The sequence below is a fragment of the Harpia harpyja genome, chromosome 1 (assembly GCF_026419915.1).
Source record: "Harpia harpyja isolate bHarHar1 chromosome 1, bHarHar1 primary haplotype, whole genome shotgun sequence".
NCBI classification, from domain to species: Eukaryota; Metazoa; Chordata; class Aves; order Accipitriformes; family Accipitridae; genus Harpia; species Harpia harpyja.
The window spans coordinates 28,834,017-28,860,027 of record NC_068940.1 but is presented as its reverse complement, the minus strand read 5'-3'; the positions used below and the strand labels follow the sequence as shown (position 1 = coordinate 28,860,027).

At 45.4% G+C, this 26,011-nt stretch overlaps 1 protein-coding gene and 2 long non-coding RNA genes across 3 annotated transcripts; 2 read left to right on the top strand and 1 right to left on the bottom strand.

Moving 5' to 3' along the window:
• The first annotated feature begins 1,247 nt into the window (after positions 1-1,247).
• Positions 1,248-18,838, top strand: UBE2QL1 (ubiquitin conjugating enzyme E2 Q family like 1). The gene is made up of 2 exons (XM_052782141.1): positions 1,248-2,458; positions 17,509-18,838. Exons 1-2 carry the CDS (start codon positions 1,619-1,621, stop codon positions 17,638-17,640), a joined length of 972 nt encoding a protein of 323 aa, XP_052638101.1. The 5' UTR covers positions 1,248-1,618; the 3' UTR covers positions 17,641-18,838.
• Positions 2,475-4,257, top strand: LOC128139575 (uncharacterized). Its single transcript, XR_008234432.1, has 2 exons — positions 2,475-3,354; positions 3,764-4,257. It is a non-coding gene; the product is annotated as an uncharacterized LOC128139575 (long non-coding RNA).
• On the bottom strand, positions 10,619-24,867 carry LOC128139573 (uncharacterized). Its single transcript, XR_008234431.1, has 3 exons — positions 24,766-24,867; positions 20,875-20,970; positions 10,619-10,900 (listed from the first exon to the last, which is right to left on the bottom strand). It is a non-coding gene; the product is annotated as an uncharacterized LOC128139573 (long non-coding RNA).
• Between the last annotated feature and the right edge of the window lie 1,144 nt (positions 24,868-26,011).

Genomic DNA, 26,011 nt, shown 5'->3' with positions numbered 1-26,011 from the left:
GGCTTTTGGACTGGGCGGGTCACTAGCGTGGAGGGCAGGAGCGAACAAGGACAGCGTCATGGCATCTGTGCTTCCCGGGCCATCGTCTCCAGTTAGCTCACAGCTCTTCATCTTCTTACTGTTCAAAGCAGGCTAATGAGAGATGCACCAGGTATCACACGTGGGTCAGCTCCACTGGTACCTCCTGACCTTTCTCTACAGGTTCTACCTGGTCTGGAGGCGAGTGGGTGTCAGAGGGAGGGGATATGTGTATCTGCCGTGCTGGAGAAACAAAGATCGTCACATCGTTCCCAACGCAAAAAATACAGGAATACATGCATGTATTTGCATCTGCTTTTCAACCACATTTTCATACGATTTTTATAGGCATATGCTTTCAACCCGCGTTTATAGGTAGTCTTCAGGTGGGCAGGTGTACGCACGGTAAACACACACACACAGATGCATTTAAATGCGGTTACGTCCTTACACATGACCGTACAGTTTTCACATATCCGCACTCTGTATGTGCTACGCACACGTGCGCCCGTTCGCACCGAGCCCCGAGCAGGCCGGTCTGTCCTTTTCTGGCCCCGCGAGCGAGGACACACGCGTCCGTACCCGTGGGCCCGCCGCACCTGCCCACGTACCCCTGCCTCCTTCCCGGGGTGGCGGCGGCCCGCGCCCCGACCCGCCGCTCCCCGTGGTCGCCGCCCCCGGCCCGCCTCGCCCGCGCACCCCGCGCTGCCGCAGCGCGGAGCGGAGCGGAGAGGAGCGGCCGGGCGGCGGCGCTGCGGGACGGGCCCCCGCCGCCCGCCGCTCCGCCGAGGCCCGCAGCGGCGGTGCCGCGGGGCGCGGAGGCAGCGCGGGGGGCGGGCGGCGGGGGCTGCGGCGGCAGCGGCAGGGGCGCCCCGCACGGCCCCTCTCGCCCCGCCGGCGGCGCCGAACAACGGGCCGGAGCGCGCTCCGCCGCCGCGGAAGAAGCGCGGAGGCAGTGGCAGGGGCTGGGGAAGGGGCTGGGGCTGCCGCTCCGCTGCCGGCCTCTCCGGCCCTCCCCGGGGGGAGGCGCTCGGCGCGGCGCGGCGCGCGGACCGGCCCGCTGGGGGGCCGGCGGCGATTGGCTCGGCCGGCTGCGAGCCGAAGGTGCTGGGGGAAGCCATCTGCAGCGCAGGCGATTCCGCCCGTCGTGCGGGGGGGGGGGGGGGGGCGGGGGGCTCTCCCTTGCGGGTGGTTTGGGTTTTTTTTTTTCCTCCCCCCCCCCCCGCTTTTTTTTTATTTTTTTTTCCTCTCCTCTTCACGGGATCATGGCCGCGGCAGCGGGGCCGTGATGTCCCCGGGAGCGGCCCCGCTGCTGCAATGCCGCCCGCCGCAGCCCTAGCGAGGGGAGGCGTTTGAGCGGCGACCGGCGGCCGCACATCCTCCCCGCGGCAGCGCCGCTGCCTTTCTCTCCCCGCCGCCCGCGCCCCCCGCGCCCCCCGCGCCCGGACCGGCGGGAGAGGGGCCTCGCCGTCCGCCCGGTGCCGTCCCCCCCCCCCCCCCCGCCCGCGAACAGCAAACCCGGCGAGCGGTGCTTTAAATTACCACTCGTAAACCCGCACCGACCCATAAAGGCGAGAGGGAGAGCGGAGCCGCGCACAACATGGCCACTCTGCTGCGGAAAATCGGGCTGATCCGGCTGCACAACCGGGACACGGAGGACCCCAAGCACCACCACCACCACCACCGCAGCAGCAGCAGCCAGCAGGGCTCCTCGCTCAGGGGCAGGGGCAACCAGAAGAACAGCAGCAACAAGCCGCAGCCGCAGGGCCCCCCCGGGGGCGGCGGCGGCGGCGGCTGCAGCAGCAGCAGCAGCAGCGAGAGCAGCCCCGGGGGCCACAAGAACAAGAAGGCGCCGGAGCTCGCTAAGCAGCCCCCGCAGCCGCGCTCGGGCGGCGGCAGGGAGAAGCCGCGGGAGGCGGCCCGGGAGCCCGGCGCCGGTAAGGAGGCGGCGCAGCGGCCCGGCCCCGGCCCCGGCCCCGGGTGCGGGTCGGGGCCGGCGCCGCTGGTGCCGCTGCCGTCGGGGTCGGGGCCGCTGGCGCCCGCGGGCCGGCAGCAGCACTGCACGCAGGTGCGGACCCGGCGGCTGATGAAGGAGCTGCAGGACATCGCGCGGCTCAGCGACCGCTTCATCTCGGTGGAGCTGGTGGACGAGAGCCTCTTCGACTGGAACGTGAAGCTGCACCAGGTGGACAAGGACTCGGTGCTGTGGCAGGACATGAAGGAGACCAACACGGAGTACATCCTGCTCAACCTCACTTTCCCCGACAACTTCCCCTTCTCGCCGCCCTTCATGAGGGTGCTCAGCCCCCGCCTGGAGAACGGCTACGTCCTGGACGGCGGAGCCATCTGCATGGAGCTGCTCACCCCCCGCGGCTGGTCCAGCGCCTACACCGTGGAGGCTGTCATGAGGCAGTTTGCGGCCAGCTTGGTCAAGGGGCAGGTAGGGCTCTGTGGGCTCTCCCGCGCTGTGTGCGCGTGGTGGGTGTGCGTGGGGGTGCGCGCGCGCGCACGTGTTCAGATGGGAACCCCAAAGGGCGGCGGGTCAAGCCCTGCCTGTGGCTGACCTTGGCCAGGCCTGGGTGATGGGTCTCCCCCCGAGGGCCCGGTGTCACCGGTGGGAAGGAGGCAGGGACACACGTGTTTTGCTCTGGGGTCCCTTCTCAGGCAGGTGCAGCAGAGGTGTGGGGCAGCTCGGAGGGGCGAGGCGTGTCCTCCTGCCTGTCTTTTGTCCCCGTGCTTGGCTCTGCTGCGTGTGGCACCGAGACGACGTGGTGCCCGTTGCCCCCGCCCCGAGGGGCACCTCCCTCACCCCAAAACAGAGGGGGCTCTTCGGGCTCCAGTGGCGTTGGGATCCGAGTCCTCCACCTCCTGCCCTTCACCAACTAGTCGGCCATACTTGCTGCTTTCCAGCGTGAAGGGCTGCCGCTGGCGTAGGGCGCGACGCTGGAGCTGCTGCCCCCGGGTCTTTGTCTGGTGCTGCCCTGCATAGCATCCCTCGGGGGAGAAGGGGCGACCCCCGGGCTCCCGGGTTTGGGTCTTGGCGCGCAGGGCAGAGCTGTGGCACGGCGTTGCGCCTGGAACTGCTGCCCGAGCTGCCAGCAAAGTTGTACCGGTTTAAAATCTCCCTGCCTGAAAGGAACAAGTAATTTTGGGGATGCACTGCGGTTGCAGCAGCTAGACGGTTCCTGCCAGCTCTCCTCTCTGGAGGAGGTACCTGGTTCCCCTGGCAGAGGATCTCGTCTGAGCTGAATCAATGCGTTTTATGCTTTTTTTTCTTTCTCTCCTGCAGAATATCCTTAGAAGAGAAGTATTTCATGAGCCGTTTTTAATAAATGGGTAAATATTGCTGGTGAAACTCGTAGCCAGTCCTTCTTTATGGTTATTGTAGTGGGCAATATACACATGGCTGTGACAGGGTGATTTTCCTGTTCACTTCGTGAATGCCCTTGAACCCAGGGGACGTGCACATCTCCGCATCTGTCAGTAAATGATGCTAAGTAACTTCTTAAATACATATCTTGGCAAAGGGGGGGGGGGAAGAGTAAATAATAACATGTTTTTCATTTGCTTAAAAATGAGGTTACTCCTGTTTGCCTCTGTGGAACTGCTTGGATGAGCAGAAGTAAAGACTTGGTTTCTTTTAAGACTGAAAATTAGTTTTGGTTATTTAATGGACTCTTTTGTAAGTGGCTTTTCATCCTTTTTCTCTGTTTGATTTGGGCCTACTGCTCCTTTTTTTAATCAGGTAGTATTTTCCTCTGCACTTCATTTGAAGAGGTCAACTTCCCTAGGTCACCTTGGGGTACAAAAAACATCTACCAGAAAAAAAAAACCAGCCTTAATTTACATTGAGCCTGGGGTATGTTGAAGTTCTGTAGCTACTCTTACTGCATCTCACTATTTGTTAACCCATCTCTTTTTATAGAGATCATAGTTCTCGTTATTTTAAACAAGGATTTAGAAGGACAATGCTAGATTCTCTCAATTTTTTTAACAATTCAGCATCTTTCTGCAGTGTTGAATGTTGAATGCAAAAGGGTTAAATTAAGATTTACTGGGATCCTAAAATGGCTCAGTGAAGAAAAGCACTAAATTGTTTTATTAGTAATAAATATTAAGCTATGTAATCTGACAATTTTCTTCCCTAAACCACTGAAGAGGTTTCCAGAAAGTAGTAGTAATTTCTGATAGCAGAGGATGTTTCTGTGTGCATCATTAATAAACACATTTAAAATGCAAGAGTTTCAATAACGTTCTTCCAGAAGTTTACGAAGTTAATTATGAAAAAAGAGAATGCGTGGGGGATTAAAAAAAAAAAAAGGGCAGAAATAAATTGCTGCCAGTAACTTAGTAGTTAAATAGGTGTAACGTGCACCATTCAACCTCTTGGCTCGTTCATTCCAAGTGGGAAGGTTGATAGGTAATACTGACAATAAATGTAATTTCTGGGTTACAGAGCCTGTGACGGGTTGTCAGCCTGTCATCGTAGCCGGGCTCCGCGTCATGGGAGCCACGTTTCTGTAATCACACTCGCCTTGTTATGTAATGTCGACTCCATTGCATAATAGGGCTCCAAATACGACAGGCGCTCCCCTATCCCCATTTCATTTCTCAGTTTACAGGTAATCTACTTTTGACCGTATTTTTTTGAAAACAAAAATAGAGCCGCCGAAACATTGAGAGCCGAGGCGCTGCATTTCCCGGGGCTGCAGGGCTGGTTTTGGGCAGCTCTCACCGTGCGGAGGGTAGTCTCGGTGCCTGCAAGGAGCTGGCCTGAACAAATAGCGATGGCTTACACCAGGTTAATTGTGTCATTCCTGTAAGCAGCCTGCACCCTGCAATAGCACGAAATAGTCAGCACGCTTGCTATTAATCAGAAAGGCTGGAAGGGTGAGGCCATGTGGCCGAGCGGGAGATGGGGCGCTGCCGGCGCCAGTCAGTAAATGGGACCTTCCCGGGATGTGTCGCCGGTCCGCAGCGCCGTGATTTAGCCTGAAGTCATTGTGAAAACTGGAGCTGGTGACGCATCCGAACGCGCGCCTCGGCGGCGCGGGCGCGGGCGCTGGCGTGAGTAGGCAGGACCGAACTTCCCGCTGGCGTTCGTTCCTCCTCTTGGCGATTTGCGTGATAAAACTGAGGTGGCTGATTTCATTCAGCGTTTCTCATCGGTCCCGTTTTGCTGAGCTAACTGTAATGCTGCTGTTCTCTGCTGGTTCTTTGGAGAGAAATGCAGCACTTCTCGGTTGTGTTATTTTGTCAGAGCTAATAGTGACCTATGAACATACATAACCTTCTTCTTTTGACGAAGTGATCAAAAAGCAGATGGAACTAACACTGAAAATACATTTTTGGGCAGTCATGATTCTTGACAAATTCAGGTATTTTTTTAATGGATTTCACAGGCATTTTAGCAGAGTAAAAGAAAAATAGAGAGAAGTCATTCTGACATCTCACAGGTGAAACATTTCACTCAGGAGTTATGTCCGTAAGGAGATGTAAGTGCGCAACGCAGAAATTAAGAGGTAGGACTTTTCCGTTACTTTTCAGCATTGCCCTCGTATGCGGGGAAGCCTGGGTCCAGGTTCCCAAAGCTGAGCATGTCTCCCAGGGGCTGGATTTTAAAGCAGGGTGGCTGTTTCTCCCGATTTCACCAAGCAGGAACCATATGCCTCAGGTGACCTTGCTTGAGAGAAGTCCTACCTTATGGGACCTATACCCTTGCTTCCTGTCACGAATCTAGTATTGCATTTTTAGATATCTTTTGTCTGGAAAACAAAATGTTTAAAATAGAAGAGAGACAATTTCTGTTTGAATGAAATGATTCAACAGTCCCAAACTATGCTTTTTTTCTTTTTCTTTTTTTTTTTTTCTCAGTTTTCAAGGGAAAAAAAAAGTTAATTAACAAACAAGTTGGGGTTTGTTTGGTCGGTTGCTTCAGCTATTCAGCTGAGAAAATCAATTATTCACACAGCTCTAGTCAGTATCTTGAGGGGAATTCTCAGTACATCAAAGGCCTAAGACTGTTTATCTGTCTGGGATCCGGAGTCCTATTTTAAAAAATTTGGTGTTGTCCTTAACGGTAGCCTTGGTTTTAAGGGGATGACTTTGTACTTGCTTCCTGCACAGTCAGCTGCTCGCTGGCTCCCGTCATCGTGGGCGAAAGCTCGAAATGGTAGCCGTGAGCCGCTGCAGAGCTACTGGTTGGTTGTTGTCCCGGGGGCAACTGTTTGACGTGCCTGTCCAGGCAGAGCATCCCATGTCTGTCTGTCTGCCCAGGCTGTGGAAGTGGCCTACTGAGCGTTACTGCTCCTTGGCAGCACCCTTTAAAATGGTTTATTGATGATTTAAGAGAGAGATTTAAAAATGAGTCTCTTGCTCTCCGCTTCCTGGTAACGGTGCCGTTGTCGCGATAATATTCATTAATGGAAGGAAGGAAGGGGGAGCGGTGCCGGTCGTAGGAGGGTGATGAAGCAGCGGGAGGTTCATCGTGGCTCTCCGTGAGTAAGGCACACGGCTGAGGCCAGCGCCTGCGTTTTGGGGAGGAGTCATCTCTCTCATTTGAAAACATGGTGGATGGTATGGTCCCAAATGAAAAGGAGCAGAGTTTGTCCAAAAGTGGCAGAGGACTTTGTGTCCTCTGATAGACGTGTTGTTTCTTACTGGAGAGGAATGATTTGACGCTGGTTTGGTTGAAAAGAGGACAAAGCTATGTATGCCAATGTCCAAATAATGCATCAGGAATGGGGTTTTTTTGAGAACAACTAATGCAGCTGCACCTGATGCCCTGAGGACTTTGGGCTTAAGCTTGCACTGGTGCTGACCAGTAGCTGCCTTGTCCTCCTTTTTAAGGGTCCCTTGTTCTCTCCCTGGAGGCTGGGGACAGGACTGCTGGCCAAAGGCAGCTTGTCAGGTAACTGGCGACTCTGCAGATGATGTCATGGAAAAAGTTCTTTGTTTTGAGGAAAACACTCCCTTATTCTTCCAGTGAATAGAAAAAGCGTAAACATTTTGTCAGGACATACTAAAATAGGAACAGGGACCCCATAGTTATGAGCGTTCTTGCTGTAATGTATATTCAGCTGTAATGCTGCTGTATAATGATTTAAATCAAAATCAAAATATAATTTGTAATTAAGATTTAATTTTCTATTGGAAAATTTCCTGAATTCAAATAACAGTTGTTGGTATATAGTACTTTCATCCCTTGTAATGTTAGAAATACCTCAGTGGAATCCCGTTTGTTTGCTTCAAGAGGTATGTGCCTTGTATGACTGTTGGACTGATTTATCTTTCCATTTTAAAAATATGAGTATCCCAGCTGACTTCTACCAGACTGAAGCAGGAGAAATGGTCTTATTTTATGAAAAACAGATACAGAAGGTAGCTGTTAATCATAGTCTAAATTACTCCTCCTTCATCCTTTCAAACAAAAGCATGAGTGAACAGATAGCAGATGGGACTTGCATGGTGTCCAGGAGGTCAGCAGACTCCAGGTCTTTCAAATATGTATAGCAGAAATTAATTGCAAATCCATGGGTTTTCATACTCCAGATGCTGGGTTTGAGGACTGTAGCCATGAATAAATCAGCTAATCTCAAAGGCTGCAGAAATGTATAGAGAACACAGTGGTCTCTAAATTATTTGGAGCCATTGTATTGTATTAGGGCCTTAAAAAATAAAACCGGCTTGCTTTTTGCTTTCTATTAGTAGCCCAGGCAAATGATGCCAGTTATCACCAAGAGAAGAAATGTTGCTTTAAGTCCATGGTTGAAAAACACATTGACTCACATACAAAGATAACAGAGGAGACAAAGAATGTATTACAGGGCTTGTTCCCCATGAACAGGTATAAATGCTGGGCCAAAGAGGTAACAGAATATTGTTTAGCTACAGAGGAAAATCAGATATATTGGCCTTCTAAGATGTCTCTTTTATTGCAATTGAGAAAAGTAGGATTTTCAAGCTGAAGTTTTACGTGGCACTTTATACATTCGCTATGTTGAGATGCTGGGATTGATGAATGGGCTGGAAAAAATATTGTTCATATGTACTCTGGTATATTGCTGTTCTGACTATCCACTATTATTATGCAAATATATTCTGCTGAGAGGAATGAAGACACAGGGATTCCAACTCATTGAAGTAGGAGGCTGTTTTAATTCTTTGAAAAAGCAGGGCGAACATAATCTCCATTTTACCTCTTCAAAGCATAAAAAGGAAAATTTTAAAATACTTTCAACTATCATCCTTAGTGTTAAAATAGTCATCAAATAAGTTAAATCACTAAATTGAAACAAACTGCTTATTTTAAAACATGGTTTTATGGCAGGTAGAACTAATTCTTTCTGGCAATACTTGGCTGATCTCCTAAATAAGAATTTAAAGAATTGCCACTTTGGATCGTAAGAAAATTGACTTTGCTCAAAAGAGCAAGATTCTTCTTTCCTGAATTATAAAAGAAGTCCTTATTTTCTTCAGTGGAAGTGTTCAGGTAGAGAACTGTGTAGCATTTGGGTGTTTTGTCAGATACTTTGTTGAAGAATTCTGTTTTTTCAAGTGCAGAAAGCCTAGTCCCAAGGGGTGACGTGTCCTCTTGGAGGAGTAACCTAAATAACCCACTTTCTATTGTGAGGAAGATTTACTCTTCCTCATACAGGCTAGCCTTGCAAATATGCAGATTTCCTAACATCTACACAATGCCCTGGGATTTCCATGCATGACCGGAGACTTCCAGATCGAGGATTTGTAACTCCACGGTAATTCTGGTTCTCATATCGTGGGAGCCTTATTGCCGGGCATGATTCAAGGCATGTCCCCCGACTGGGCATCTGCTCTCACAAAGTGGGACATTGGTTAAGTAATGTAATATTAGCTGTGTCTCTTTTTTCCGTCTAAGCTCCTTTGGGCTGATGAGAGTCAGCGAAAATCTCATCTTTTCCTTGGCGTATTCAGTCCTTCACATGCCATTTCCAGTTTACAAATTATCTTCTCCTGTAACTGTCAAAAAAGGTAACGCTGACGCTAGGCACGAGGGGAGATGGGAGGATGGAAGGATTGCCAGGTGAAATTACTCCGCTGTTAAACAGGGAGAACTTCAGGGGGTGCGATGATTATGCTGTCTGAACGGCTCAAAATATGTCTTAAATTTAACGTGCGCAGGATCCAGTTGTCTCGCTTGTAAGTGGAATACCAGGTTTCTGTTGAATGTCATTGTATTTTTGAAAAGCGTGTGGCTTGGGGCTGGTCTGAGTCATACTCCACGCAGTCATTTCTAGACGGTGCTGGGCACTCCGCAGTGTTGGTCTTTAACTCCGGCTGGGCACAGTGGTAATTGAGTAGATCTTGGAAGTTGCAGGACAAGCTGCATGGAAAGGACATGGTACTGTCACCTAAACTGGCTGGCTGTGAAACCAGCGCTGCGCTGGGAATTGAAAGAGCGTAAACTAGGGAGAAGTGTAGGTGTGCTTTGACGAAAATGAATTTGCAGTCCCTACTGGTCTGCACGGAACAAGTAAATGGGCACCACACCTAGGACATTCAGGTGATTCCTCTTCTGAAAGAGGATCAAGGTGCCAGTCTGATTTGCCCCATTCCAGTTAAAAGTCAAACTGAGGAGTGGTACATCAAGCGTGCCTGTCCTCAACCATGTGTGGCAGATGCGTGCCTGCCTTGTGCACGTGCAGAGTCTGTCTTGGAAAATGTCTTTTTATCTGCTTTGTGATTTTGTGTGTGTTGTTAAAATCAATGATCCTCATTGATTTAATCCTCTTCTGCGCAGGCTCTCCAAAACCCCTGGAACCTCTGCTGTGACTCCTTGATAGAGTTACAAGTCAGTCACAATCCCAAATCTGCGTGCAAAGATGAGTGGAAATAAACCGGAGGAAGAAAGAGTAAGCCTGCATTATGAAATGTCCTGGAGCTCAGATGCTTCTCATAGTCAGGCTTTATGAGCTGTGGAATGACTAGATATTTCTCCTGTTTCTAGGTTTGTGTTACAAATGGTAACAAAACCCCAGCTGCAGTAAGAAATGTAGGGCTTATTTCCATTACATGTGCCCATAAAAAAACCTAAAGCATCACAAAGCAGAGGAAATTGATGTTACTAATTTTTCAAATTTTCTATGAATTTCTATAAATGTCAAATTTTCTATAAATTTGACAAGATTATTTCTATTAAAATATACCTGGTATTGAAGTGTTCTGTAATTATTGAGGGGAGGAGGATATTTCACAGTTAGAGCACTTAGGCTGAGGAGAGGTGATCCGAGTTAGCTTCCAGGTTTTGCCACTGACTTCAGATACAGTCATGGGCAAGTCATATAACTTCACTGTATTCCTCTTCCCCACCTGTGAACTACAGATAATCCTCTTTCCAAAGGTCATTTGAGGATACATACTTAAAGCACTCGGAAGTGGAGACTATGAGTAGCTGTCCACGTGCATCAGTATGAGACATATCATACTCAAGAGATTGACACATTTGTGTAAATAGCAGGGGAAAAAGTGCATTGGCTTGTGACTCTAATCTTACCAAATTTGCTCTTAATTTGATTAAATGTTCCCAGGTGTAGCCTGCTTGTTACTCCTGTTTGCTTTTTTAGCATGGTGAAACTTTGGAAAATGTGGAGATAGACATTGTTGTCTGGACTGTAGCTCCTTTGTCTTTACACTCTGTCGTAAAGGATGGTTTGCTTTGCTTTGGTGAGGTTTACACCTGTGGCTGTGTTTAACTTGGGTAACTTCAGGTTCCTGACGTGGAGGACCTGTGGGCTGATGCCAGGAGGGGCTGTCATGCTCCCAGCCTTTTCGCCTGGACTTGCCCTCAGGAACTCTGCTGGTACCTGATGCCACAGAGAGGTAGTCCAGGGAGCTCAGCAGGAGGCTGAAAGAGAAAACGTCCCTTTGTCGTCTAGACTAAGATGGACAGGGACCATGTCTTTTGACAGAAGCCCACCATGTTGTAAGACAGCACCTTTGGCCCTGGATATGCTAGAGGCACCTTCCAAGAATGTGATGGGCTGCCAAAATTTTCTTGTTCTTTTGCCAACGCAGAGTTTGTCCCACCCAAAAAGTGCAGGAAGGGAGTTTCTTAACCCTCATCTGTACTGAAATCACGCTGCTGACTCTGTGCTAACTTCCAGGAGAGGCAAGGAAGAGCAGCGCAGTGCTCTGTAGCTGTCAAACAGGGACTGGGGCTGTAAGTGTTCGTCTCAATCGAGAGATCCTTGCACCAGGCTGCACATAGACAAGTGAGCATTAATAATTACTCAGCTGGAACACAGATTTCTTTTTCCTGGACAAAAAACAGTCACAATCCCAGAAGGAGCAATTTATAGGATGCTTTAAAGCCGGAACTTGCTGAGTTTTCACTTCTTTCTATGGATTATTTTTAAAAAGGAGACCAAAAAAGGCGTGGAAATACTGCTTCAGAAATTACACATTTGCAGGAAAACATCCTATTTTTAATTCACTTAGGCTGCAACATTGACAGTATTTGTCTGCATCATCTTCTATACTGCTTTGTTTTAGCTATAGCTAATAATTATATACAGTGCAATATAAATTGTGTGCAGTTTTTGAGACGTGATTAACTGTGCCTTATCAGTACATGAAGGAAAAAAATTATAAGCTGTGTAATTGGTAGGAGAGACTGTGTATATTGCACTCTAACAGTGATGTTGTGACACATTGCAATCATTGCACTGAGAGCATGACGGTAGCTCACTTTAGCATTGCTCTACTTTTGAATGCTTCTCTAAAGCCAGCGGAAATATTTTTCTCTGTCAACTTGTTTAAATATTCTAGAATAAGACTGGTTCAGGCTTAAGCACTGGATTCCTCTCTTACTTATCAGAAAAGATTTGAATATGTTTGCATAGTATGTGGCTTTGAACAGTTGAGGCCCAAAGCCATTAGTGGCTGGCATGTTAGTGGAACGTGCTATGTACTGGAGACTCATAGTGTGCTCCAGCTCTTAAAAAAATCCACAGTTTTTGCATCATCCATGGAGAAGCCTGGGACATCAGACTTGGAAAATGGGCATATCTTTGTGGGTCTCCCTCCTGTCCTTGGAGGGATCACCACAGATGCAGTGTGTGGCACAGTGACGTCCTACAGTCTTTTGTGTACTGCTCTAAACCTTTGCTTGTTTTCTGTCTCTTGACATTTACCTAGAAGTGGGTCACCAGAGCCTGCTATAGAGATCTCTTGAGAGATGAAGGGAGAAAATTAAGTTGTACCCATGCACCCTTATGCTGGCTTAAATGATGGGCCACGTTTAGCCCCATGTGTGGAAGGCAGATATGATTTGCCCTTGGAAGACCAACCTTGAGTTATTTGCATATCCAGGATTAATGAAAGGAATGCAGGGCTGCGGAGTTTGTGTTAAGACCAGTGCTAACAACGTGAAGGCTTGCCTGCTTCTGAGTCTATTAGCTGTGTACTGTTTGCAATGAATACAACTTTTTGTTAACCAGTCCAGGAAAGAAGTCTGGGTGTGCCTGAAGGGTTTGCTGTGGCATCTCAAGAGACGTGTAGCTCAGGAGCTTAAGCTGTTTCCAGAATAAACCTCAGTCCTGTAAGGGCTGATGACTGCGCACAATAAATCTCTGTAAATTTGGGACCTAGTAATGCAGGGACTTGCGTCAGGAGAGGACTGAGCACAACCTTGAGGGATTCAGGACCTGGCTAGGCAGTGCCACAGCTGACCTGTGTTGGCAGTTCAGCTCCAGGATCTAAGTTGGACTTAGGGACCTCCACAGGTCCCTTCCAGCCAGCACTTCGGGGATTGTATGATCCTCTGAAAGGCCAGCCACCGTTACGTAGTCCTGTCCTTCCAGGTAGTTCCAAAAGTGATACGACACCTGATGCTGTGTGCTATGCCAAAACTGTTGGGTTTTGGTCTGGGAGCTGCTATAGCTGGTTTGACGAGAGAGAGAAATCCCTTCATCGCTGCCAGAGAAAACCCCTTGAGGCCATCCTGATTCTGGAAACACCAGAAGAAGCGTCAGGACTGTTTTTCGTGACACACAGGCCAGACGAGGACAGGTCCACCACTGCAGTGGGATTGCAGGGCTGAAGAGCTTCAGGCTTCCTATTCGGTATCTCCGTACGGGGCTTAGCTCTGTCTTCGGACCACTTCGTGACACGGTGTTGTTGGGGAAGAAAAGATACGGCGCATTGCTGACAATGATACTGAAGGACTTTAAAGAGCTACTAGATGTTGAGTTGAATATTTTTGAGGATGTGCTTCAGCGTCACGCAGTGTTGTCAAGGGGAGGACACGCTGATGTGTTCATCATTGTGGAGAAATGTGGAGGCTACTGCGGCATCACCGAGAAGTAGAAAAGCTCCCAGATTTGCCCACAGTGGTCTGTAAATGTGGGTGCCAAATCACGTGCGAGGTTTACATCGGGTCTTTTGCTGAATATGGCGGGAGGGAGCCATCCCCCGGTACGGCCAGGGTCCCGAGAAGGCTACTCGCAGCAGACTCTGCTGGAGGAGGTCTTCCTCCTTGCAGTTCCCTGGGCTATAGACTGGATCCTTATCAGCTGTTTGTTCCAACTTATTAGTTTGGGCAAAGAGGAGGTGAGTGGCATGCAATTGCTCACCGCGCCACACAAACCGGGCACAGTGAGAGCACAAGCGAGAGAGGAGGCTGAGCACAGCACGCGTCCCCCTGTGTTTCGGCATGGCTGTGTAAACCAGTTGGATGCTGCGGCATTGCTTTCACCTTTCATATGTTTCTAGCTTGTTAAAATTGTATCTGGATAAGTACATGAAGTCACAGCAGATGGCAAAATCTGAAATGTTCTCTCCAACTCTTTATTTTAATTAGGTTTTCAGTTATCCCTTTATGAAAAGCACTCTGTGAGTGTCTGAAAGTATTGCAAGTATTTAAATAAGCTCCTGGTGTGACTTCTCAGAGCGAAAGTTGACATTAGTATCTTTATGAAAGGCTTTCTTGGGTTTTCTCTGTTGGTTTTAATCTTCTGTGGAATGTTTTGATCTTGTTCAGCTATTGGTTTGATATCTTTTCTTGATTTGGTACTGGACACATCAAATCATTGGCGTTGCAAATGATCTGTATTCCTTACGTGGCAGTAGTGATGTGGGTGGTTTAGAGATTGGTCAAAATGCAGTTGTGCACAATTGACCTATGGCCAGCGCTGTATTTATGTACTGTATTTACCATATTTATCATATTTACAGAATGCAGCAGCTCATAGTCTCCTGACCAGAGTTAAAATGACTGCATGTTTAAGTAGCAGTATGAAAATAAACTGTAGTCACATCTGGTGACAGTGCCTGTTATAATGTTTGGCACTTTCTTTTATAATTGCCTCCAAAACGCCATTTTTCAGTTAAACTGGGGAAGGGTTTTGTGGGAATGGCAAAAAGCTAAAAATCATTAAGACAGTAGATACCACCCAAGTATAGACCCAAAAGCATCCGAACTGTGTCAACTGAAATTCCACCCTTCTTTCTTTTTACCTCAGGTTTCCTTGAGGCACCAACAAGGGAAAATTTCAGTCCACGAGGTTAAATTTTATCCAAATTATAAACACCTGGCAGGATATTGGTTAATAAGAGACAGTGCTAACCATGCCACCCATAGTTTCTGTATAAACATAGAAATGCACAGACTACAGTGGGGTAGAATTAGCTGGTCTTTGATGATGCAGTTTATATACAACCTGCAGATGGTACCAGAATGCGTTTTAGAAGTGGATTTAATGATCCGTTACATTAATAACAAAGAAGTATGAGAATAAACTCATGGAACGATGCTCATTTCATCTGCTGTGGCTCCAGTAACATTTTAGATGATGTGATGATATTCGCTGCATTACTGCAACACCAACGAATTCTTACTTTCCTTGTTTGAAAGCAGTATGCAGCTGACTGAACATGAGCAATAGCTGTTCTCAATGCAAAGATCCTATTTCTAGGTACAGATTAGTATTAATACTTTGATGAAGCTGGGAAAGACATGGATAGTACTGTGCTAGGTGCTATGCACACCATTCAGAAAAGTATCGAAGCATTAAATGATAAAAAATAATATGTATAAGACAAGAGATGGCAAATGGACCTAATCCAGAAATTAAGTACTAGAGTAAGTTTATATATTACTTTCAAAAGTATTTCATTGGTGAGATTTTGAGGACAGCATTTTCTGTGCTGATTTCATCTTCTGTTGCACTTTGCTTTATCCTTTCCTATGTTTCTCTAAGTATGCTTCCAACAAAAGCTCAGATTAGGAAGAAAATACAGAACATGTTTTGTAACAACAAAAATACTTCTGCAGGATGTGTAAGGTAATTAGTCAATGAGATTTTAAAAATACGTTACCTAGTTTTATTTAATTATTCCTTTTGTCACAACTAAAAAGGAGCATTTTCTAAGAGAATTTATTGGCGGGGTTAAATCGAGTACCATTCAGATCATCCTTATTTGGGAACTGTTAATTGCCAAATTAGTATGGGGATGAGGAAGGTGTCTTGCTGTTTAGTCTATCAAGAGGTATTTAAAGAAGAAATACATTGCTAGTCTGTAAATGGCGACCAGGGAGAAAGGCGAGGAAAAGCATCGAAAGGTAAAATAGCTATTTTTCTGAAAACCAAGTGGGTATAAATTGGCTGTGAATAAATCGAGGTGGGAATTAGAGGCTGTTCCTAATCTTTAGTTAAGGTAGGCTCTGAAAGAGAAGTCAAACTGCACAGAAAAACGACTTACTAAAACAGGAGTAGGAAACAGCTTTTTTATCTCATGTGTCCATAGTTTTGTTATAATAGGAGTGGCGCTGAACACAGAAGTGTTATCTGTGCAATATTGTGACAGCTTTCTAGACTGAAATTATTTGTCCACAGTGCAGACTAATCTTACTCATTTTAGTCTGTAAAAATAACTTTGATGCTCTGAGGACAGAGTTTATTTTCTTTTTTCACCTTTTTTTTTTTTTTCCTTTTTCCCCCTCCATATACGTGATTTTTTTCTCAGTATTATTTGTTGCACACAATTACAAATGACAAATTTTTGGTTTAAATTCCAAATTGACAGTAAAATATGGGAGGCAAAAGATGCAGCCTGATGCATCATTTTGAGCAAAAGAATAGAAAAAAAATGAGACCACACTAACTTGGTTCTTAATGATTGTAACACTGGAATATGGTATCTGCTTATCAAATACCATTTATTCTAAAAAAAGGCTTTCAGTGCAGTCTATCAAACAGTTATTAAAATTTAGACTTGTGACTTTGATAAACTTCTATTTTGTGACAAATCCCATAGGCTTAAATACTTTAAAGGGTGTTATTGGTGTAGAGTGGAGTAAATCTGCAGCTGTATTTCTTTCTTGTGTCTCTGTTAGTCGGTAGTTGTCATGGACCAATGTGAAAAATAAGGAGAGCTATTAATAACTCAGTAAATGTCTCTGTTGCCGAACGAGGATTTGAAATTCTATACTGCTGTGCATTTAGAAGCAATATGTAATTGCAAAGTAATAAAGATGCAGTATGTTTAAATGTGTATATTTTCGTTGATTATCAAACTTGTCATGAAGGGGTAATAAACGAATTAGAATTTTTTATGTAGGTTGGAAGCAAGTCGGTTTTAAGGTGCTCCTGCCTTTAAGCGATGCCAGAGCTATTCATTTCTCACAGGTCAGATTAGAAAAAGAAGAATGGAGCGTGTTCTGTGGGATGGATGTAGTTTTTAGTGACGTACTGCGTTGGTGGTGGTGGGGGAGATACGGGTAGCACGCGGAAACGCTCTGCTTTTACGATGGTTCTCCAGGGTTGTCGACTCCGCGATACTCACACCTGGGACTACAGTACGACTCTGGCGTCAGAACTGGTGTGAAAGCTCTTTCTGCCTCCCAGCCCTGGGCCGGTACCCCTTGCAGCAGCCTGCCTCCTTCTCCACCCCCAGCTGCTGGCCCTGGGGGGCCGGGGGGGGATGCCGGGGTCCCCCTTCCTCTCATGGGTCTGGAAGGGGTGCGGGGGATGCCCACAGAGCCCCGGGAGCCGGTGGGAAGCGGCGTCCCGCTGTGCCGAGGCACCGTTTCTGGGGCACGTCGTCATGCTCCTCGCTGTCCCGGCCCGCTTCGGGCTGAGCCCCCGACCTGGCGGGGTGGGCACGAGCGTCGGCGCGCCATGGCGGAGGTCCCTTCGCTCGTTTGCAGGGGTCCGGGCGCAGCAGGGAGGGCGGCGAGCCCTGCGGCACGGCGGGGCAGCCTGCCGGCGCAGGGGCTCGCTGGGAAGAAATAGCCCCGCAGATGTCTGGGGTTTTGTGTTTTTTTTTTTTTTCTTTACTGTGTAGCATTTCTAACCATCTCTAATAATGCCTTTGTCTGCCCCAGTTTGGGAACTCTGCTTTCTGGTACCTGTAAGTGGATACCTCTTGGCCTGACGCGTTGAAAAGTTAAGCTGTGGTTTCCAGCGGCACGTTCACATGTTTAATGAAGGTTTTCTTTTTTGTTTGGTGCAGGGCCGTATCTGCAGAAAAGCTGGCAAATCAAAAAAGTCATTCAGTCGAAAGGAAGCTGAAGCAACATTTAAGAGTTTGGTGAAGACCCATGAAAAATATGGGTGGGTCACCCCTCCCGTCTCTGATGGCTGATGTTAGCAACCTGCACTTGACAAAAATGCTGAACAAAAGTACTGTGACATCTCTTCAGTGCTGTACACCGCCCATCCTTTTCTACTTCAGCTTCAGTTACATACCATGAATGTCAAGGAGACATCTAAGTTATTTATGAACAGATGTGTTTACAGAGGGAGAGAAAAAACAAAATGCTGTGTAGGATTATATTTCAAGACTGGAGAATGGTCATCATTGAAGTCACTTGAGCGGATGCTGAGATTGCGTCATTTGCCCCCATACAGCCCACATTGTCTTCAGCTTCTTTCCATGACAGCAGCACCAAACAGCAGTACTGGAAAGTCTATCCATTACTGCTCAGTTCATTTAAATGTAAATGAAACAGTTAATATTTAATAGGGAAGCAGTGCATTGCAGGTACATGTTTGCTGTGCTGTTTATCTTTGTCTCCTAGCAGGTCAGCATAACTTGAAGATTTGTCTTTATGTGGAACTGTGGTCTGCTGTGACTAAATTTAGACCTCATTTGTGCTCTATATATGACCTTTAATTCATAAATGAAACCAGAATTAAAATGCTGAAAGGTCCTAGTGTTGAAAAATTATTAAGTGGAATCACCCAACCGGTTACAATGTGCTATCTATGCTGATATTGTGATGTGCTGTTCAGAAATAAACCAGTGCAGTTAGCTGAAGGTTAGGTGGTTTTTTTAAACACATCCACGCCAGGGCTTGGAGTGGTTGGTTGGTGGTAGCAGAACCATTATTAGCCTGCTGGTACCTTCTGCAGTAGCATGTGGCCTGTCAGTTCTTCAACATGGCAAAACAAACGAATGGAAATGGACAAAGCAACCTTAAAAATTATCTGCTTAATTTTAAAATGATATGCCAGTGACAGAGTAAAAATTTTCAAGTCAAATGGAACTTGGTTTGTAAGATGATTTGCATGACTGGAATTTTCTTTTTTATTTTCACTCAATAGACATTGTATGTACTTAGAGCCCAGTATCTGAGAAAACCCGCTGATGTATATAAATGTCCTATTATTTAATCATTAAGATTTAAGTTTTCTGGTAAACAAATTGAAAAAAACTTTCTAAGGGACTCCATAAAAGCTGAAGGTAATGTTTAGAATGGTATAAGAAAAGCATTAAAAAATGTGGATTCCGAATGGAAAATCGTATTGGACACATGCTGAATAAAATCACCAGTATCGTTTCTGTTGCCTCAGGAATTCAATCATTTTGGCCAACTTTTGTATTCCAAGTAATAGGTTTTCTATTGTGAAATTCTAGGCACCTTATAGATACATCTGTTGTGGTGATATTTTAATTGAAAGCAGGACAGTATTGATTGTAAGACTAATTTGGAGGGGGAAAACGGTGTGTGTTTGAAAACACTTTCCATTATATGGCTAACACAAGACCAAATCGAAATGGTTGACCAGATTCTGTTTATATTACAGCAACAGTGGAGACTATACAGAGAGTTTTGGGGTTTGGAGTTTGATTTAAAACTACACACAGCAGAGAAGAACAAAAGAGTAGCGAAGGACAATGGAGTTAGAACACAAGCGAAGCAGCAGCAGAGCAAATGTTCTTGCAGTACTGGTGCAAAAACACTGCTCAGTTTATCTACAAATGCTTTGCCAGTGCAGCAGTTTGTCAGTTAGACAGAGAGAAAAATAATCAAAGCCTTCACCAAAATGGTTATGCAGGCCAGAGCCACTCAGTTTTGGGGACATAGCTGGTTTCTTACACTTCTCATCTCCATCAGCTGCCTCTTCTCTTTGTGCTCTGACCATTTGTGGTATACAGCTGGTGTGCCTTATTTCAGTTATAAGTGGCAATGCTTCGTACCACAAATGCACAGACCTTGCTGTGATTTATCTCACCCTGCTTTATACTTGGAGACCGTGCTATAATCAGTATATATATACACTTTACCCCTAAAACTGTGTATCAGTTCTGTGCATCCAGCAGCAGAATGTGTCTTTTGATTGAGGAATAACATTTCAAGTAATTTATTGACTCAGTTTTATAAACATTTTTTTGCTATCCATTATGAAGGAGGAAACTAGTATGTTTAGTTAGGCATCAAATAATTTGCAATCCCTAGTGGGACTCCCTGAGAACAGATAGAGGGATCTAGCACTGGAAAGCATGAGGTTTGTTATTTCCCTTCAGAAAAGCTCTTCCGTCATCAGCACAGTAAAATTATGTTAAAAGCAGTGTGAAGGTATGGTAAGTCTTTTGGGGGGATTATTTCATTTTCTGCTGTTTTTTTAACCTGTCTCTTTTTTCTGTCAGTGGGTTATTTTAAATCTTCCTGAGAACCATATCTTTAATATTTAATTAAAGGGTTAGCTAAAAGGAACGTAGTGGGTGGATTGCTACCACTTCCCTCAAACCTACTTATTATGTGTCTTCCTAAGTGTGCTTTAAATAGTTAGAGCAAACATCATTGCTAAAAATCACAGTTACTTTCTGGCTGTAGGAGGTTCTCTGTATCACTCAGAGTCTTGGAGCAGTAGGAGAGGCAAATCAAAAAATGTGGAGTGCTTTCAAGCCGTAGCAGAAGGCGAGCAGAGCGCGTGTGATGAGCTGCAGCAACAAATTGTGCAAGGAAGAAAGAAGGAAAAGTACACTGCATGAACTAGGGCAGGATGGCATTCCTGCCGCACCAAAAATAAGACTGCTCCTATTGAAGAGAGGATGGCTTATAGCAGGAGCAGCCTGTGCTGGGGGAGATGTAGGAAAAAGGGGACAGCAGGGAACGCAGAAGCATTATGCTTCTGACCAGGGAGGAAGGGAGATGGCTAGGAATGTAGTTAATTAAGAGGTTTAGAAAGAGGGTTGATCTATTTTAGGGAAAATTGGTTCATGGGTTTTGTCTAGCTGCCTGCTAGGCAGGTTCCACTTTCTCTGCAACAGATAAATTGGGAAGGGAAAGGTGTGCGAGAGGAAGAAAGAGAGCAAGACCTGAGAGAGAGAAGTATGGGCTGAGGAGGGTATAACTGGGCAGCTAAAACATGGGATAAAAAAAGCCTGATGCTGGAAGGGTGTAAAATGAGGGATGAAGGGAAAACAGCACAGTACCAGAAAAAGCAACAAGGAGGGCTGAGGGACAGCAGTTTCGGTAGGACCTACTGCAGGAGCTGATTGCAGAGCTGCTCCAGGAGCCTGTCTGTTGAGGGAGCTTCAGTGAAAAAGGTCCTATAATGTCCTTTTTGTTTGTATCCTAGAAAGTGGTACGTGCTTCCTCCTTGTTCTGTTCTCCTGGCAGCTGAGAAGGGTGTGAAGATTCGGAGCTGTGGTGTGGAACTCAAATCAGGCCGTCCCCTCACTTCTCTGACTGAGAAATAAAGCCAAGTGTCATTCCCAGATCCTAAACTCGAGGAGGCCAAAATCAAAATAGATTGGCCAGTTGTCGTCTTTGTCAAAGTTCCTCCATATCAAAGTGGGAGGATTTTTTTTTTTTGCAGACAGTAAACGTCAACATTCCCCCTTTATCCAGTCAAAAATCTCCTCAGGACTTCTTGTAAAATTAGCAGTCAGCACAGGTCCTCCAGCTCTCATTAGACCCCTTTTATCAGGGATATTATTTTCCATCTGCTTTCCCCAGAACAGATGATTAGTTTGAAACTAGCATCTGGGGAGGTGTGAAGTTGTATTAGGAAGTTAATTCCTGGCTTTTCGAGATGTCCCTTTGGAGGATCTTCTCCAAGTCTGAAAAAGCTACTTGACTGAACGCGGGCCTTGAATGAAGAAAGCTTATGATAAAGGAAGAAAGCTGTCTCTGAATACCTAAACGCTGAAAGATCTCCACAAAGAACAGAGCTGATGATCTATATGGGAATGTATTTCTGTGTCATTAGAAATTGGTCCTAAAAGTTCAACAATCAAAAACTCTGCAGTCAAAGACCTCTTGAACTTGCCTTCTTTTGTTTCCCAAAGGCAGTGTGTCTCCTTCATTCCAGCCTAAACTTCAGTACCGTGTCCAAAGAAAGATAAAAGTTATGGTCTGTTTATTTGGTGCTGTGACACTGTATTATATAAAAAAAGACTCACTTCATTCTCCTTGTCCAAAGCAGTACGTAATATCCTAAAACGGAGCTTTTTGCATAAATAGCAGGGTTGGGACAAAGCCTGCCTAGTATAACAAACACACATGATGTGACTGTAATATATATACTTTTAGAAAACTCATTTAGAAAGACATTCAGAGTGGCAGCTGACAAGCAGTGATGGCCAGTGCTCTGATGTGTGTGTACTTGCCATTCCACAGGAACCTGGGGTAAAGAGAATTCTCTTCTTGATAGGCTGACTATACAGAAAAAATACTGTAGAACTAACTGGCATTTGGGATTTAAATCTCAGGGTTTTCTTCGCCACATTTTACTCTTTTATTTTTTCAGGATTTTCAGGCACAGGCATGGAGCCATAGTGTCTTTGTTTTACACTAGCATTACGGCCAGCGTGGTTACTTACATGACTCCAATGAGGTGGTTGATTATGAACACACTTCTTGTTGATGAAGTTTCTAGAGGATAACTATCTTCCAGCTGAATGCCTGGGTGTGGAGCTTGGCTGATGTACTGAGGACATACTTTTTAGCATTAGATGGGCAGATGCGATGCATGCTTAGGCATCTGAAAGCTTAGCTGAAATTACATGGAGAAGCATTTGCACAGAGTCAGTGTGAAAGGTTTGTCTCTTCCATGCAATAGGTAACTTCTGGTGAAGAAGGTTCCTCTCAAACTGTACGATGAACTACATGAACAGAATTAAGCAGGCCAACCTGCTGGTACAATATAATTTTCCAGTTACGTATCCCCTCTCTGACAAGCACCAACTTATATTAAATAGTCTGCTACAGACATCACATTTCAGAAGATGACAGTCAGTGGAGATGTTGAAGAAAAACTCCTGGGTATGTATCTCCTCCAGCCTTGCTGGTCAGTGCATTCCTGGGGGAGGATGCAGCCCTGATCCAAGCGAACCAGAGACCGAGAGGGCTGTGTACGTGCACTAAGGGCATGCACTGCCCTGCACAGTGCCAGCTGGGGGCAACAAGCCTCTGAGCTCACCTAGGCAATGTGCATACCAATCTTGCAAATACTTTACAAATGTATACATTACTTGGATTGAGTCAAAGGGTTCAGTACATCTCTGACCTGAGTTCAGATTTGCAGAGCAGATGGGTTACTAAACATGCACTGGAGGTTTTCGTGTAAGTTAGTGGCACATTTAAAGTTTTGCTTTGCTTGCTCTGAAGAATAAAGTGGCTGTCAAACTAGGTCTGAGGACAAATAGGTTGCAAGTGAGTCACCAGCTATTATCAGCACAGCTGCACTGGAGAGGTGGTTTCATCTGTACATCAGAGGGTAGAGGTGAGGTACTGCAGCAAGAGCAGCCAGTAGGACATTGCAAGAAGTTATAAAGACAGAACTTGCCTCTCTGTTCCCCTCCCCCCCCATTATTGACTACTTAATTGCATCGTTTTAAATGTACATTGCTCTGCTTTGTTAATTTTACCCCCCTTTATATCATTTCAAAGTTTTACTGATATGCTAAGGAAACCTTAAAACAAATTATGTAAATTTACATTTAAAGCCTGCATTTCAATCTAGAAGCATGCAAATGCCATGCTGACACCTGTCAAATTTCACCAACAGCTTCCTCACACTAGTAAGTCTTGGACAAATCAGTGATGACGGTAGTTAACACAAAAATAGAAACTGTGTAATTTGGATGTTTGACTTAGTCTTTTCCCTGATTGCTTTGTCTTTCAGTTTGATTGACTTCAGCTGAGAACGTCAAGCTAACAGCAGTGAAACTGTCATAGTGTTGTTTATTTATAACAGTTCCTTTTGTTCATGCTGCTAAATAAGGTGGCAATAAATATTCATTGCAGTTGTGTTTCACCAAATGGGACTTCAGAGATAACTCCTCACACTCTGAAAACCTTGCATTTTATACTTAGGGTTTGCCACCACACTTTTAGCATTCATTATCTTTTGCTGTCAAATACTCTTGTGTTTTCTTATTTAGTGACCTCGTGTTTTAAATTATTTGTGGTTTACTAACAGAAATATCTGAAGTATGTTGCAGGTCCTCTTGGCAAAATCAGTGAAATGTAACTGAACCAAATCTCATTGTCTGTGTGATTTAGAGTTCTTCGCTTGCCATTTGCATGAACAAGACCTGTAGACTTTTACTAAAGATTCCCCTTCTGAAGTTCCTCAACAAAACCAAGACTTAAAATTCAGCATAAAATCCATGCTGACATGGATTAGCATGCATCTTGGGAGTGAAAGCAGACCATCCTTAAGAGAAATTCAAATCATTTCTTCATTTATGTCAGCATCATTTAGTTCTGAGAATGTATGATAACAATACAAATGCAGGTAATGCTCTAACCTGATCCAGCTTTGAAGTTAGCCCTGCTTGAAGCATGAGTTTGGACTAGAGCTCTCCATAGGTCTCTTCCAAACTAAATGTTTCTATGATTCTATTCTATTATTTATATTATAAATTTTGCTATTCAGAGGTACCAGGGAAACAAATTTAATGGCCAAAAATATGCCTGTGAAGCTCTACCTGATTAATAAAGCTGCTAGCCTCCAGGAAGGGCCAGCTGATCATGACTCTGTACTTAGTGTAAAATACTGCCTTCCAAGCACCCTATGCTCTAACTTAACTGCATGGATGTAGGAGTATAAAGTTGTGCAAACACCTGCTGAAGGTGTCACTGATTAGCATATCCACACTAAAATTTTTGCATACATACACCAGCTACCAGTCCACTGTTATAAATATTTTCCATGTAAATAGGTGTTTTGAGAGAACTTTTAATTCTGTCTCCCTGAAGAACTTTAAGCTTAACAGGTTTTTCATGTTGTCTGTTTCCCTACAATGCAAGATTGAAGAATACTTCCCTCAGTAGAGAGAACAGGAAGGGAACCACATAAAGCAAGCCTGGAGCTTACCGATGGGATCTTCTGCAGGAAAATTCTCTGAATTCTGGAAAGCAAGTTACTGTAATTGAAGTTATCAAACATTGCAAGGCTTTCATAATTGCTAAGGTGAGCTATTGAATTCCTAGGGCCAAAGCCCCTGTTCTCAAGCTCACCCTGTTTTTACCTGCATCCTCTAAACATTCTGCAAATTATCGTCCGAGGCAAAAAGGATTTTGGTGGCATTTCTGACAGGGATTTTCAGCTGGAATATATCACAGTACAGTTCATCTGCTTGCGTTTGATGTCCCCATTCTGCTGCACAACAGATCCCAATCTGGTCAATACACAAATTTCCCCTGTCCACCTGGTAGACTCAAAGACAGCCAGTGTAAGGACCTGGATTTGCCTTTCGTTCCCTGCTCCCCGGTATCCTTTGCATCACTGTTCCTGGATAGGAAAGCCTTCTCTGATTGAGCTTATTTTGCCCCCATTTCTGAGAGAAAGTTGTGTTGTCAAGTACCCCTCCCTCACAAGCGCAGTCAGAGCACTTGGAAAAACAAAGGGATGGAACAAAGGACTAATCTATTCCAAGTGACTAGCCCTAGAGCCCAGCTGTTAACATTGCAACAGTGAATAGTGGTGTGATTCAGCTCCTTTATCCTCCGCAGGCGCAAAAGGGAGTAATACTGGACGTGCACTTGGCTTGGATGTTGAGGATTGCAAGAGCAGTTTTGCTGCTTTCAGTGAGCACAAGTGGTGCCCAGCGTTTACAGGGTCTCTGGCGAACAAGGGGTACCTATGTTGAGTTGCCTATCACCAAGCAGGAAAATATCTGACTCTTCGCCTGACTTTTTGGACAGTTATTCTACAGGCACTCAGTTATTCTTGGTGTATTTTTAATTTTTATATGTATTTTTATTTTATGTGTACATATATATGTGTGTATATATACACGTGTATATATAGATATATAATATATATACATAATATACATACAGGGGAAATTTGGACCCAAATCAAGACCAAAGCTGAAACAGACTGTTCTGGTATTCTTTCCACCCTAACACCCATAAGACTTTCAAACCTGGAGCTACCTATATACTACATATCCATCTTCTGCACCACTTGGGGTATAAATGACAACTTCATCTGAAGGCCATTTCTACTCTTCTTTCTGTACTGGCAGTAATAAGTTCAAAGGTTCCTGCCCATTGGAAGTGACCTGAAGAGAAAATGTATTTCTTGACATGAATTTCACTGACAGATGACATGATCCACTTGCGAGTTGGAGCTATCTACAAGTCATGCACCAGCTCTCGGAAAGAGATGGCTGGACACTGCCCACAATACCTGGGGTAAATTCTTTATGGAAAAAGCATAAATGTAACTGGGCAAACCGGGGTATGAGTAGTGAGGATCCATCATGGTGA

Coding starts and splice junctions, on each gene's coding strand:
- UBE2QL1 (XM_052782141.1), top strand. CDS start 1,619: ATGGCCACTCTGCTGCGGAAAATCGGGCTGATCCGGCTGCACAACCGG. Junction 2,459..17,508: donor CCAGCTTGGTCAAGGGGCAG/GTAGGGCTCTGT, acceptor TGTTTGGTGCAG/GGCCGTATCTGCAGAAAAGC.